Below are 15545 nucleotides of genomic sequence, written 5' to 3' on the forward strand. Positions count from 1 at the left end.
GCATCGCAGCGGGATGAAGTACCTGCATGGATAGTAACGTTAGCAGCAGGAGGTGGTGGCACCACAATAATGTGTAGCACATGGGTAAGTTGTTTATCAAGTTAACCATCTATTCTAGGTAACGTTAGCTAGCTCGCTACATATAAATACAATAGACAGCCATCCAATAATTTTTTTATGACACAAAGATAGCTTTATCTGCTAAAAAAAACAATGTTAGCTACCTTGCTAGTAGCTAAGCTAGCTAGATAATGAACAGATTTCCAGTCCCAAAGAGAGAACTAGCTATGACTATACCAAAACACAATTGCAGCGAAATATCAAATGTATATCGCTTCAGAATAATAAGCAAGTCCTGGTCTAATTTCTTTGTTTCCTAACCTCAGATACAGAAACCTGTGAAAGCTGCTAAACCCTGTCTGCGGATTAAGGTCCCAATGAAAGTCCCAAGTCCTGAAGAGACATTGAAGGGTACAGTATATCTCCAATTGGTTACATGCTATTGGTTTACTGTTTAAAATTGGTTGTAGGACTACAAAAATAATGTTAAAGTAACAATACATAGGTCTAATGTCTAACCCTAACAAAAAGCAAATTTTTGTTTTCCTGAACTTTTACAATGTAGCGAATTTTTACTCTGCAGCTAGCCTATCTTGGTGATTTCTGGTATATTTCTGGTATATCCTAAAAGTAAATCAATCACAGCACGTTTTTGGACTCATTCAGCGGTTTTTACCTGATTAAGTACAATAACTCGGGCTCCCGAGTGGCACAGCGGTCTAAGGCACTGCATCTCAGTGCTTGAGGCATCACTACAGACCCCCTGGTTCGATTCCACGCTGTATCACAACCGGCCGTGATTGGGAGTCCCATAGGGCGACGCACAGCGTTGTCCGGGTTTGGCCGGTGTAGGCCGTCATTCTAAATAAGAATTTGTTCTTAACTGACTTGCCTAGTTAAATAAAGGTTAAAAATTTTTTAAATAACTTTGGAAATAAATGTTGAAAGTTAAATTTATATTCTTGAAACTTAAATTGAAAATGATGCTTTTGCTGCTTTCTGTTAACAAGACATTGATAAATAACCCAATGTCAAAACACAGTTTTTAAGTGTCCAAATCAATAACCAATATGAAAAAACAGTTTGTGATATATTGAAAACCATAAAATGTACTTAAAAATAATTAAGCCCATTTATGTATTTCTGATTCATCAATAAGGTTAGGGTTCTTGCAGGTTCAAGGATTATGCGACGTTCAGAATGAGACTGATAAGAGGTAATTATTTAATAAGCGACTGTTATCGATATATAACATATATATCTTCTAAGAGTTTAATTCGGGAGATGGTAACTCGTTAAACAACTTCTTCCGTGGTGCCCCAAATTCCTAATGAGTTAATTGTTACATTATTAATTTAATCGAGTGACAATTAAACATAGTTAGGTGATTCGATAAATAACAGTCATACATTAAAGTAAGTCACGTCACGACAATAGTTTGTTGGTGATGTGGACAGCAAGGAACTTAAAACTCTCGACCTGTTCCACTACAGCCCCGTCGATGTGAATGGGGGCGTGTTTGGCCCTCCTTTTCCTGTAGTCCACGATTAGCTCCTTTGTCTTGCTCACATTTGAGGGAGAGGTTGTTGTCCTGGCACTACACTGCCAGGTTTCTGACCTCCTCCCTATAGGCTGTCTCATCGTTGATCAGGCCTACCACTGTTGTAGCCCACTGAGGAACAGACGCTGCGCTGACTTCTCTCTCCTGGATGCTCTCCTGCCTAAACTGCAGGGCCAGCTCTACGGGGTGGCAAAGCCGGGCATGGACACCCCAGATAAAATGTGTGCTCCCCCCAGTTTTGTTTCCCCATAAACATAACAAATGGTAAATGAATTACCATGCCCGGTTTTGCCAATGTAGCGCCGTTGGGCCAGCCATTAGCGCAGACCGGGACAGAGGCTATATGCCGGTGTGCGCTCGTGATCTGTGGGGGGGATGTAATAATGTAACATTTAGTAGTTAAAATCCAAAACTGCATTCTGATTGGGCACCTAGCCATGCAATGTCATAAGGTACTGCCTTTATTACTTTGTTTAGGAAGCTTATTGGATCCCAGGGTGGGTTTTTTCTCACAGAGAGGGAAAAATGTTCACTTTTGCAGACAGCTACAGCTAGCTTTGTTAAGTTTTGGTAGTGGCGCACTGAATAATTATAGCTAGTTGGCTAAGCTTTGTTCAGCATGGATATCCGCACTGCCAAGAGCAAACAAACTGAGGAACACCATGTTGAGACCAATGCCGAGCAAACCGAGCAGCCTGCTAGGTAGGGGAGGGTTTGGCCGGCAGGGATGTGAGTTTGTTTCCCACGGGGGGCCAGTATGATTTTTTTATTTTTTTATATATATATAAACGTATGCATTCACTAACTGTAAGTCGCTCTGGATAAGAGCGTCTGCTAAATGACTAAAATGTAAAATGTAAATGCTAGCCTGACCACCAAGGTTGAGGAGCCTAGCAGCAAGTGCAATTCCTGCCCATCCCCCACGCCGCCTGCTGACCAACAAGATCGAGACAACAAGCACCTGCACCTCCGTTACCCCAGCCACTAACACCTGACGATTTCGGTGAGGAGGAGCCAGCGCAGATTTGTATTGACACTTACCCAATGACAGTTGTTGTGTATATGGCTGCATTTCAGATAGGCCTAAATTTGTGTACATTTTGTATGTCGCAGTAGTATAGCACCAATACCGTGTGTAGCCTACTAAATGAAGTAGGCACATTTTCACCCTGTTAAAATTAATTGCATTACACACGGTCATTGTGTGATAGGCTACTGTAAAGTGATGTCAATACTATGAAAACAACACAGCCTACTTTGTCGCCCCCTCCCTGCTCTCCTGCTACAGCGTGTGTGTGTGTGTTGCTCTCTGAATGGGCATTTACTCTTATCTGTCATGTAGGACATTTCACATCAGCTATGAATATAGAATATGCGCTTAGTTTGATTTAGTTTGCTACCACAGAAAATATTGCGCACCTGGAGAAGTGGTGGCTTGGCTTACTGTAGGTTACGCTCATTGCATAGTGTCAGAAATTCGACCGAAAAGTAGCCTTTGTTCTATCTATTGAAGCTTAAGCTATGAAGCCTGTAAGAATCTTTGATAGCCTATGTGGTGCTCATCCTGTCGAGCTGATCTGTGCGTGTTGGTAGGCGCAAATTATGTGTAGACCTACGGCAGCTATGGCTGCATTTCGGATACACTTGTATGTAGTAGTGGGGCTTCATATCTTTCTTGTGTTATTATATAAAACGACGCCTGTTGATGTGTATGGCTACATTTCAGATATACTTTTGTACATTTGAACAGCAGTAGGACCAATCTACCTTGTTTTATTAGGGCTCTAAAGCTAGTTGTACTAGTTAACAAGTCAATGTGTGTACATACTGTAAGTCGTTCCGTTTTTTTGGTTGAATCAAGAAATACGAACTTGTAATTTTGTGCAATCTAGCCAACTAGCAATTATGGTGCAGTGCAGCGCCGGATGTTTACTGGGGAACCTCTTAGTTGCGCATGCGTATAGAATGTTTTATTGTTTTGACAGTTGAAAAGGTCTATAGGTGGTCCAGGTATGTCATGACATGGCACAAGTGAGAGGGTGGGCCTTTCCTCTTATTTATATTGCTCCTCTATTGTTCCTCAAGCAAGGGGGAGGCCGATGACATCACGGATTCCCATCAGACCAACTCCTTGAATGCCCTGCTACTTGAAGTTTGCAGTTTGCCCCTTAGTGTGTGTACTTTACTGTATTTATACTTGGGATATCACTTTTCAACAGTAAAAGTGAAAGAAAAAGAAAATAAATCGCTGGAGGACATCTGTAGCCTTTCACACTCACTCAACCTGTCATCCCGTATACGGGTTGAAAATTGTAGATTTGGTCACTGATAAGCACCTAAATTGGAACTCAGTGGCTGTACAGTAACATACTATATATGATGTCAGAGCTCAGGCTCTTCACTTTACAGCGCTGTATGGGATTCAACTGACAGCTGTTCTAAACGTGTGTACCACGCAGAACAAAAAGATGCCCCATTCCTTCCGCTAATTGTGCTACTTTTGCAAATGTTTTGCTGTCCGAGTGAGGGGAATACTGTAAATCAAGAGGAGTCGATGTTTTCTGAAAGACGAGAAGTTGAGGATTATAATAAATACCGCTTTGATGTCATACAAGCAAACCACACATCCGTGAGTCCAAATGTGCACTTCCCATTTCCATATTTCAAAACTCATGTAATTTACAATATCAACATTTATGATCACTATGTTTGATTTACAGTTACAAGGATGACATGCGTCATACCCTGGGTTGTCCTAAACAGAATGAGCCTATGTTTGTCGTATTTGGAAGAAATTTGCACTCATGACTCCATTCTATGTGCACCAAAATTACAATGTTTGTTTGAAGTGCCTTGTGAAAGCCTAACACTGTAAGATCATATTCTATAACGTAGCTTGTCATGTTGACAATAGAATAAGCTTTCAAATGAAGCCCCCCTGACCCAGATTGAGATTTATAATATAATGTTTTTGGGGGGATTGCGTAAACAACAACAGTAATTGTGTGATGGTGGGGACTCGGGGCTGTGTTCCAAACAAAAAACTATACGTTTGCTTGCTTCAGTTCCTCAACGGCAAGGCTAGGAGAGCTCAAAAAAGCACCTTTATAGTTGAAGGCGCTTTCCTTGAGTCATAAAAGTGTATTGAAATTACAAAGGAAACTGTGCACAGTTTGGACAGGTATGTGTCCACTTGGAGGCACCAGTTAGGCCTCTCACTCAAACCTTTGTAATTCGTTTTTCTTACGTTGCACCTACCCCAAAATTCCCATGAATATTGTTATTATGTTACTGAATGTTTCCAGAGTATTTTCAGATTTCATTATTGACAAATGCTGCGAAAAGTACAGTAAATGTAAAATGCACATAAAATCAACAGTTTAATGTTTGAATTCAGTCTTGTGTCAGGAGAACTGTTGTGTCCTCACCTTTTGGTCTGATAATTTCTCCATAATCTCCAAAGTGTTCCCTTTCAATTGCTACCATGGTCATGCATATGCTTTTTAGATTTCTTCTGTTAGAAACATTTAAATGTGGCCCTATCCATATAGGCCAATTTCCACATGTGTAAAGGGTTAAACAAAGTGTGGTACTGTTATTGCCATGCAAGGTCAAGGAAAGGAAGTATTGTTTTGTCATCAAGCAATACATGGTGAATTAAATGAATGTCCAACTCTTCACTGACATCATGTTTCATTTAGAGTCCATTACTCCGTAGAAGGCTTGCTGCTTTTATTGTTTTTTGTTCAATAGAGTCAGACACTCATTTCAATGCATTACAGGGCATTACTAGTGAGGTATTAACGCCACTGACTAGAGTGTACACTCACTTTATGATGCCTCCTGAGTGCCCACTTTGTTGATCTATTTGTGTATAATGGTGCTGAATAACAGATGCAGAGTGCTGCCCAGTAAAGGATATCCTGCCTGATTAAAATGTACAGGCACTATGGAAATGTGTGGTTGGAAAACTAAATCACATTCCCCTAGGGAGAAATACACATTCAAGTTCACCTGGAGAATATACTGAATAGCCAGTCTACCTTGAATGTCTGTCTGTGCTCATCAAATCTGATTTGTGTACAAAAATATATTTAAAAAAGGAAATAGGTAATTTTATAGATTAATAATTTTTCTGAGATGAAAAGGATGCCGTTGTTGTCACAGTGAGTTTTGTTCAGAAGAGACCATTTTTACATTGACCCCTGACCTCATGCCCTTGCCCCTTAAAGCTATCTTGAAGATGTCACCTTTTCCTCAAAGAAAACACATTGCATGGTGAATAGTGAAAGTCTAGTGAAAATGGTTCCTAAAATCTATGGGAAATAGCCCTAATGACCCCAATGTGCTGAATGAATATTCCACAAATTGCAATCAAGTCCACTGGAAATCTTCAGACTACACAAAAAATATGCACTTTTTTCAGCAAAACATTAGGGATCTTTTTCTATGATGCATATAGCCTAAAGCACCATAGGCCTACAAGGCCTGCAAACAAACAAACAAACCCTATACTGACCAATAAATAACGGTTCATCGCGTTTATGATTTAAGTTGCCATTGCATCATATCTTACAAGATGTATGGATAGCCTATGTTAATGGTGTAACTTTCAAAGGATCTATGTGTGATAATCCGATCAGATGTTGAAACTAAACTCACCTGCTGGCGACCTGTCTCTCTTCTCCGTGGTCCTGCATTCGCGCCGTGCAAGGAGCACCTGCAATCTTCAACTGACCGGTTGATTCACTGGGGTCTGGTCGACGAGATGTCCTGTTTTTGACCTATTCTGATTTAAATTAAATGAATAATATTTCAACATTAACGAATGAGTCAATAATATGACAGTTTATAATAAAAGCACAATTCTGCTGTGTTATCTTATCTGAAAAAAGTATAGCCTACAGTGTGAACTGAATTGAGGTCCGTCTTTGTGTCTTGTTTTCTCGTCTGTGTTGGTAATTCTCCGTTTGGTTCCGTGCGTAAAGGCGCTCTTCTGTTTTGGATTATTCGCTCAGCCTGCAAGGCAACGGGAGGCGGGTGTGTGTGTGTTTCGCTTTTCTTGGGGTCTGCATGACCCAATTCAGCATCACACCAAATTCATTTATTTCCAGCATACTTTTCAGCCTGTGTGGAAAATGACCCGACTCTCTATCTGCATCTATTCACATTGTCTCCATTTCTCCCCTTTGCGTCAGGCTGGTATTGTCTGTTACTCCAAGCAAGGGAATCTGTGATTTGTTTTTTACTCTCCCTTTCACAACTGTTCCCCATCTCTCTGTAGCACTACCAGCCAGCTCTTTCATTGTTCCCGAAGATGATCTGTTATATTTAGCCTACAAGATAGCCGAGGGAACGCTCTAACAATGGAAATACATGTCCTCAATGATTGAAGGCAGGCGAGATCAGGTGGGACCATTCTAGCCAATGAGTGTGGATACATGCGTGAACAACAGGAACAACTAAGTAGTTTTTCTTAAAGTTGCTAGAATGCCACGTGCATCCACTTACATCATTACATTGGTAACAGCCTAAACATTATGAAACTTCTATTCGATCAAATAAGCTTCACGTAATTCGACACTCTCTCATAGACCTCCATACAAAAATGTCTTATCTCACGAGGACAGATTTGGGCGGAGTAAATCCTCTTGCTTCCCCTCTTTCTCTTGTTCCCTCCCGTCTCGTCTCCATCTTCTGGCAGCAGAAGCGCGCTCTAACGTGCACTGGGTCCTAGCGCCTGTCCCCAATTTTACTTAATAGGAGCAGTCTACTACACCAATGACTGTTGCATAATTCAGAAGCTTATGCCAACTGTCCATATTAGGTAACATTTGGGGCATGATTTTCAATTAATTTAGGCTACTGGTTGGTGTTTCCATGTTTAACAACAGGCAAGCATCCAATCATCTTTGTCAAATCAAATAGATTGGATTGGTGGAATAGGATTGGAATAACAGGGATAACCTTATCAACCTTAGAGCATAGTCCTCCACTAGCCCTTTGAGAGCATCATCAGAAATCACGGATCAGAACGGTTGATGAGTAGAGTAGTTGAACTGTTGGGAATTCTTCGTCATCATATCCCCCTCAGGCTGGGCATTTGTTCCACTCAAGACCCACTGCTCCAGAACTAAGACAGCCTAGGCCTACAGGGTGTCAAAGATAAGCTGGTTACACACAAATCTAGGACAGGATCAGGCCACGGAAGAGGAAAGAAAAAGGAGCATCAGTCTAGGTAACAACTATGACAGTGCAAAGAATATGACTTGCCTATATCTTGAAACAATATCAGTGCCATCAGGGTATTCTGTTGCAGTCTTTTCCTGTTCAAGGAATATGTATTGAAAAGACAGTTAGTTGATATCATCGGTTAGATGTTGTCACCTTTTGAGAGGTTCAAGACTTCTCACACTCTCTGGGAATTGGGCAAGAAGCAATGAGGCTGAGAGTTTCCTCAGGGTTACCGTGGGAACCGGGTTGTCATAAATCATGTTGAAGGTCAAATACTGTGGGCTGACAACAGGGAGCGGTGTGGGTCAAATAAGTCAATTTGAACGAATCTGAATCTCTCTCTCTCGCTCTCTCCTCTTTTTTCAGACACCAGACTTTCACTGCTCTAGTTTTCACTTTTGTGTGTCATCTCTTCCTCCCGATTACAGGGGTGGACTCCTTTCTCTCTGTTCTCAAACTTGTTTTCTTGTTGAGCAAAGTCAACTATAAAAGCGAGTACTGTCTCACTGTTTTGCTTTATTTAGAAAAAAATAAACAAATCGTACGTTTTTCTAATAATAACACATTGACAGCATACATACAGACATACTGTACAAATTGACAACACAAGACAATAACAAAACTAAAAGACAAAACGAATAATACAGCCACAAATATATTCTGTATATACTGCATATTATGCCAAATCAAAATCATGTCCTTAACTACGGATGAGATTTAAAAAGTTCGGTATTTGGTCATGAGTGGATAGACTCCTCTCCTTATTTTGGATGTTCTAAATGTGATAGCTGAGAACCAGGTGGATATTATAATGACCTTAGCTCTGTGGATTTTAGCAGTGTACCTCTCCAGGGTTAAGCTGTCAAGATTTATTATTTCTTCCACATTTTCTTTAGGATTGAGGTCAGGGCTTTGTGATGGCCACTCCAATACCTTGACTTTGTTGTCGTTAAGCCATTTTGCCACAACTTTGGAAGTAGGGTCATTGTCCATTTGGAAGACCCATTTGCGACCAAGCTTTAACTTCCTGACTGATGTCTTGAGATGTTGCTTCAATATATCCACATAATTTTCCTTCCTCATGATGCCATCTATTTTGTGAAGTGCACCAGGCCCTCCTGCAGCAAAGCACCCCCATAGCATGATGCTGCCACCCCTGTGCTTCATGGTTGGGATGGTGTTCTTCGGCTTGCAAGCTACCCCCTTTTTCCTCCAAACATAACGATGGTCATTATGGCCAAACAGTTCTATTTTTGTTTCATCAGACCAGAGGACATTTCTCCAAAAAGTATGATCTTTGTCCCCATGTGCAGTTGCAAACCGTAGTCTGGCTTTTTTATGGTGGTTTTGGAGCAGTGGCTTCTTCCTTGCTGAGCGGCCTTTCAGGTTATGTTGATATCGGACTAGTTTTTACTGTGGATATAGATACTTTTATACCCGTTTCCTCCAGCATCTTCACAAGGTCCTTTGCTGTTGTTCTGGGATTGATTTGCACTCTTCGCACCAAAGTACGTTCATCTCTAGGAGACAGAACGCGTCTCCTTCCTGAGTGGTATGACGGCTGCGTGGTCCCATGGTGTTTATACTTGCGTACTATTGTTTGTACAGATGAACGTGGTACCTTCAGGCGTTTGGAAATTGCTCCCAAGGATGAACCAGACTTGTGGAGGTCTACAATTTTTTTTCTGAGGTCTTGGCTGATTTCTTTTGATTTTCCCATGATGTCAAGCGAAGAGGCACTGAGTTTGAAGGTAGGCCTTGAAATACATCCACAGGGACACCTCCAGTTGTCAATTAGCCTATCAGAAGCTTCTAAAGCCATGACATCATTTCCTGGAATTTTCCAAGCTGTTTAAAGGCACAGTCAACTTAGTGTATGTAAACTTCTGACCCACTGGAATTGTGATACAGTGAATAAGTGAAATTATCTGTCTGTAAACAATTGTTGGAAAAATTACTTGTGTCATGCACAAAGTAGATGTCCTAACCGACTTGCCAAAACCATAGTTTGTTAACAAGACATTTGTGGAGTGGTTGAAAACCTAAGTGTATGTAAACTTCCGACTTCAACTGTACAACACAGGGCTGTAACCCAAACAAAAGAGTGAGGTGTAAACCTCTAAATAATACACGGGACGAGACCCGTAATAACAAGTGCACAATTACTCGGCATGTAAACTGTAATACAATGTACTCACGAGACCAGCGGACATGGGACAATAATCGACAAGGACAATGGGGAACAGAGGGCACATATATACACATACTAATCAGGGGGAATGGGAACCAGGTGTGCGTAATGAGACAAGACAGTCCGGGATTGGTGGTAATGAACCAGGTCAGTGACGCCTAGAAGGCCAAAATAATTCCACCATCCAAACAGTGCACTTTGATGAATAGAAAGAGACATCTGTTACAAAACACCTACGTGTATCGTAATGACATTCTGCGATTGTCATTAGGCCTACACTTGTAGCCTGAATTTATGTGTCCACTGCTGTCTGCATGTAGGCCCCTCATCTCCGCCTTGTCCATATGTAAGTGGTCCCGATCTCGGGCACTCATCTCCGCCTTGGCAAAATGTAAGTGCTCTTCAAACCACAACGCAATTTGGAGTGGTTTCAAGTCAATTCGTTCATTTTGCCATGCTGCTGATATGTGGTCATGTAAAATAATGGTGTAATAGCCTACAGTTTTCTTGGCATGTTGTGTTAATTGTGATAGGCTCACGTTTTACCGGTACGGCATACCCCCACTATTTATTTTGCCTGGACAAAGGGTGGTTATTTGAAGAATCTCAAGTATAAAATACATTTTGATTTGTTTGGTTACTACATGATTCCATATGTGTTATTTCAAAGTTTTGATGTCTTCACTATTATTCTACAATGCAGAAAATAGTACAAATAAAAAAATAACTTGAATGAGTAGGTGTTCTAAAACTTTTGACCGGTAGTGTATATTTGCAAGGGAAATATATTGGGGATTGGAAATAATGCAGACAATTGCATTGATGGAAGCCACAATCTATCTGCAACATTAAAGCTGATCTATAATAATAAATAAATAAATAAACATTCAGTGCAGATAAATTCTTCAAATTCATTATTTTACACAATATCTTATCACAGCACTGGCAAACTATGATTGACCAACTCCCTGACCAAAATGGCTGAAATGTATCCCGTCATAAGAAGTTTCATGTCCATTCTAGTATTCTAATTCCTAATTCTATGGTTTAGTGCTATCAGGGATCCTTGTAATGTCCAATTCTGACATCACCCCATTGAAGTTGACATTTTAAACTGTTAAGGCTAGGGTTAGGTAAGGGTTATGATTACGGTTACGGTTAAGGTAAGGGTGTACTACTATATATGGAGAGCTTAGATGCCGTCTGAAGAGGTGTGTTATACATTTGGCGTAGACACTTAGCTGTGCTGACAGTATATGAGACTTGTTTACTCCACTGATGTTGGGTCAGCTTGAGAGGAAGTGTGTCTGGGATCATCAGCATCTATTCAGATAATATCAATAAGACAGGTCCTGGGTGTGTGTGTGGAGAGAGAGAGAGAGAGAGAGAGAGAGAGAGAGAGAGAGAGAGAGAGAGAAAGACGCCACATTTTTCGAAATGGCATATCTCGAGTTCAAGTTTGAGGACCAAATAACAATGAAGAGATGGCGGAAGTGGATGCTGAGTTCAAATCAAACAGCGCGTCGAGCAAAGTTGGTGAAGATGAACGTCCTGAATGGTAGTGTAAAAAATTTAACAAAAAGGAAATTGTCTAAAATTGGAGTGGAGGATACGTGTATGAACGATAATGAATCATTTCTTGTTGGGATGCATTTGTTGAGTAAGGATGCATTTGTGGGAGCCCGTTTGAGGTGTCGGAAATTGTGAAGTATGCGCTGGGAAAAGTGGAGTCTATCAGAGTGACCAGGAGTGTTCTTATTTTGATTCATTGTATTTCTGAAGAACAGAGGAAGATTGCAGTGGGCCTCAAAAGAATCCGGACAACAGAAGTATCGTGCTTTGAACTTCGGAGCAGAGCACCCATCAAAGGAGTCATCTCAGGGGTGACGATGGATGTTCAGGTTGAATGGAGAAAAATAAGAAAGTCTGTCGGTTGTTTGTTTTTATAAAGAGCACCGACCTACTCATGTGAAGCTTGATTATGAAATATACACTGTAAGAGCTTTCATTGTGATGAGTGTGATAGAAGGAGTCAGGCGCAGGAGGGTAAATCACCGAATACAGAGTTTATTCCTTTCCGACACAGTTGCGCTGGATAGCGACATACAAACATAGGCACAGGGGAAACTCTCTACCCTGGCAATCACGGTACGGAAAATACTCCAAACGATATACAAGCATAGGGGAAAACAAATCTACCCCGGCAATACAATAAGAGAGTAGCTCAACCGAGCTACTCTACTCTCACATGGAACAATCACCCACACAGACAAGGGAGCAGAGGGAACACTTATACACAGACTAATGAGGGGATGAGAACCAGGTGTGTGTGATTAACAAGACAAGACAAGTGGAGTGATGATAATGGGAGCGGCAGTGGTTAGTAAGCCGGTGACGACGAACACCGAAGCCTGCCCGAACAAGGAGGGGAGGCAGCCTCGGTGGAAGTCGTGACATTCATCCCCAAACCACTGCAGTGTAAAAATTGTAAAGGATTTGGCCATGTTTCAAGTGTGTGCAGACGGTGGAGTTGCAATTGTGGTGGGGATCATGATCCCGAGTTCCTGGAGTACCGGAGATTGAAGGTGAAAGAGATTGAGGTGGCAAAAGATAGAGCGGTCATTTGAATCTCCTATGTGGAGGCGATTAAAAGAGTTGAGAAAACAAGTGACGCTAGTGAAGATATGGTAGTGGACACACCACAGCCTGTAGTAAATGTTTGCTGCCAGTCAAAAGATACCCTGTGTGTTAAAAAAGTGGAGTTTGTGGTGTTCACTGCCACAGTTATAAACTGTATGGCTCAAGTCTAAAAGAAGTCAAAGAAACTGGACATTATTGTGGCTGCGGCAGAAACTTTTTTGGGACTGAAGGATTTTAGATCTGAAGACTTGCACGGAGTACTGGCGCCGGAAGATGGCATGCACTCCCAGGCTCCCCTTGAGCCTGTGTAGGGATCAGATCTGTTTTATTTTTAACTGTCTACATTTTACTTGTGGATTGCTTGTGGATAATTTTTTTACATCTAAAATCAAGATGTGTCAATTTGTTGGTCTACATGCCCATTTAAAAAACAATTGTAAAGAATTCCCCCTCTTGGACGTTGGGAGAAATTACAACTTGTTTACCTACTTTGGCTGGTGGCGCGTTGTCTAGGTCTCACCCATCCTTACCCCTCTCGCTCATCATGTGAGAAATCACTAGATTGCAGCCCAGCCAATCAGGGAGTAGCCATGTGCCTCACCCCTGCCCATGCCCTGAGCATGCATTGCTTCTGGGTTGTGATTGGACAGCCAGCCCAGCCCATGCTCTCACAGGGGTATATCCCCTCTTGGATGGTATTTTTCCTTCCCAGTTCATTCATTGTGAGAGAGTGGTTGGATTTATGGCTTTGGGGTGTGTGAAATAATATACGTTTGTTATTTGTTCTTATTGCTGTTATTGTTGCATTGTGTGCTAGTATATAGTATAGCTGTTGTTGCTTCGTTTCTCCATCTCATTACTATTGTGTTATTACTTATATCATTGTCTGCAACAATTAGACAGCATTTCCTATTATCTATTTGTTATCCATTACATACAGTCCTTTGCTATTTCCTGTTACTATGTAATAGCCTGCCATTCACTGTTGCAGTGTATTTATACAGTCCCTTTGCTCTCCCTGTTATTGTTCCTGCGCACTGCTATTGTTTTCTTCATTGTCATCCATTCATAGCATTCTATTCAGTGGCACTCTTCTTCCATTATTATATCCATTACATGTATAGTGTAGTTATTGTATTTATCACTACTGTCGTGACCTGACTTTCATTATTGTGATGACTATTATTAATCGAATAATTACCTACTATGTTTAATTGTTACTAGATTAAATTAATAATGTAACAATTAACTCATTAGGAATTTGGGGCATCATGGGAAAAGTTGTTAAACGAGTTACTGTTTCCAAAATTAACTCTAAAGATATCTAGATATCTCTTAACATTTAACAGTCATTTGTTAATCATTTACCTCATATCAGTCTCATTCTGAAAGTCGTAGACTCTTTAAGTCTGCACGAACCCGGGTCTTACTGATCATTCCGTACCACACAAATTGATTTCATTATTTATTTACGAACTAATTAAAAATGATAACACAAGATACAAACACGTACACGGTATAGGTAGGGATTAGAAACTTAATACAATGAAAACGGGTCCCTAGCGGACTAACACAATATGACACTTGTTACAAAAGATGGCGAGTTAGAGAGAGAGAGAGAGAGAGAGAGAGAGAGAGAGAGAGAGAGAGAGAGAGAGAGAGAGAGAGAGAGAGAGAGAGAGAGAGAGAAAAACACTTGGATACACATGGTCCTATGCTCACAGTAATCCTAATACTTTGCCCCGAACTGCCGCCTATTTGGGAAGAAAAGCAGTGCATGTATTTACGTGTTGGAGGTCTTCGTCGTATATCTCTGTTGGACCTTCGTGGGAAGGGGTCGATTGGGCTTTCTCTTTCGGATGGCCTTTTAGATGTAAGGCTCAGATTGTCCACAAGAGGTCACAATGTCCTTCTTCTTAGTTGTCTGTTTACTTTCACTCGTTCTGGAAGTGGTCTTCTGAGGACGGCTAATCAGCCGTGTCGATGATCCCCTGTGGGGTGATGAGAGCAGTGTGGTAGACGATGGCTTGAAGAGAGTAACAGGATGGTCCTCCTGTAGCTCAGTTGGTAGAGCATGGCGGTTACAACGCCAGGGTTGTGGGTTCGTTTCCCACGGGGGGCCAGTATGAAAAATGTATGCACTCACTAACTGTAAGTCGCTCTGGATAAGAGTGTCTGCTAAATTACTTAAATGTCCCACTTAAATTCACCTTCTTAGATACAGTACTTAGAAAAGCTACTCGGCCGTAATATTGATTGTTAGTGGAGGCAACTTTGTCGTCTTCACCTCGTGTTGATTTTCAGGGTCGGGACCAATATAGACAACAGCTGCAGCTTGAGGTCCGTCTAGTCTGATCTGATAATTCTTATCTCAATCTTTTATGCACTCTGGTAAAGAGGGGCGATTCCGTCATACTGACAAGCTCTCTGAGTTCCCTCTGGAGTGGCTAGTTATGAGCCAAAAGTATTATCATCACTATGATTTTGTTAGAAAGCTAAAATCACATTCCTATCTTCACGAAAACATTGTCTTCCTCCTTGATATTTTCTACACAAGGTAAAGGAAGTAAACCTGATATACACCGTGTAAAAGCTCTTCAAGTCACAATGTTTTCATTATAATGCCTTTATACCATTTTTAATGACATCACAAAATATACATTAATTTTCCATATTATATGTCTCATCATTCCAAATGTTTGGATGTTGAAATATATTGTCCCAATGTTCATTGTTGGATGTTGAAGTTTTTGGGCGGCAAAAAGTATCTGAAACAAAGCCATTTCTTTCACCATACTAGAATGCCAGAGATATATTTTCTTCCTCTCTAATTTATGGCAGTGTTAACATGTCAAGACC

The 15545-nt window shown here is 41.0% G+C and overlaps 1 protein-coding gene across 2 annotated transcripts in view; it reads right to left on the reverse strand.

Moving 5' to 3' along the window:
• LOC121547210 (serine/threonine-protein kinase SBK1-like) overlaps window positions 1-7204 on the reverse strand; it is a 50144-nt gene extending 42940 nt beyond the window's left edge. The window contains exons 1-2 of one of the 2 annotated variants that reach the window (XM_041858362.2): window positions 6527-7204; window positions 6284-6405 (exon numbers count right to left, since the gene is read on the reverse strand). In XM_041858362.2, coding sequence (XP_041714296.1) covers window positions 6284-6321 — 38 coding nt within the window. In that variant the 5' untranslated portion in view covers window positions 6322-6405; window positions 6527-7204. Of the gene's footprint in view, window positions 1-6283; window positions 6411-6526 lie in introns of both variants that reach the window. The other variant, XM_041858361.2, reaches the window with a different exon arrangement.
• Window positions 7205-15545: the final 8341 nt, after the last annotated feature.

The sequence above is a fragment of the Coregonus clupeaformis genome, chromosome 31, assembly GCF_020615455.1.
Source record: "Coregonus clupeaformis isolate EN_2021a chromosome 31, ASM2061545v1, whole genome shotgun sequence".
In the NCBI taxonomy this organism is placed as follows: Eukaryota; Metazoa; Chordata; class Actinopteri; order Salmoniformes; family Salmonidae; genus Coregonus; species Coregonus clupeaformis.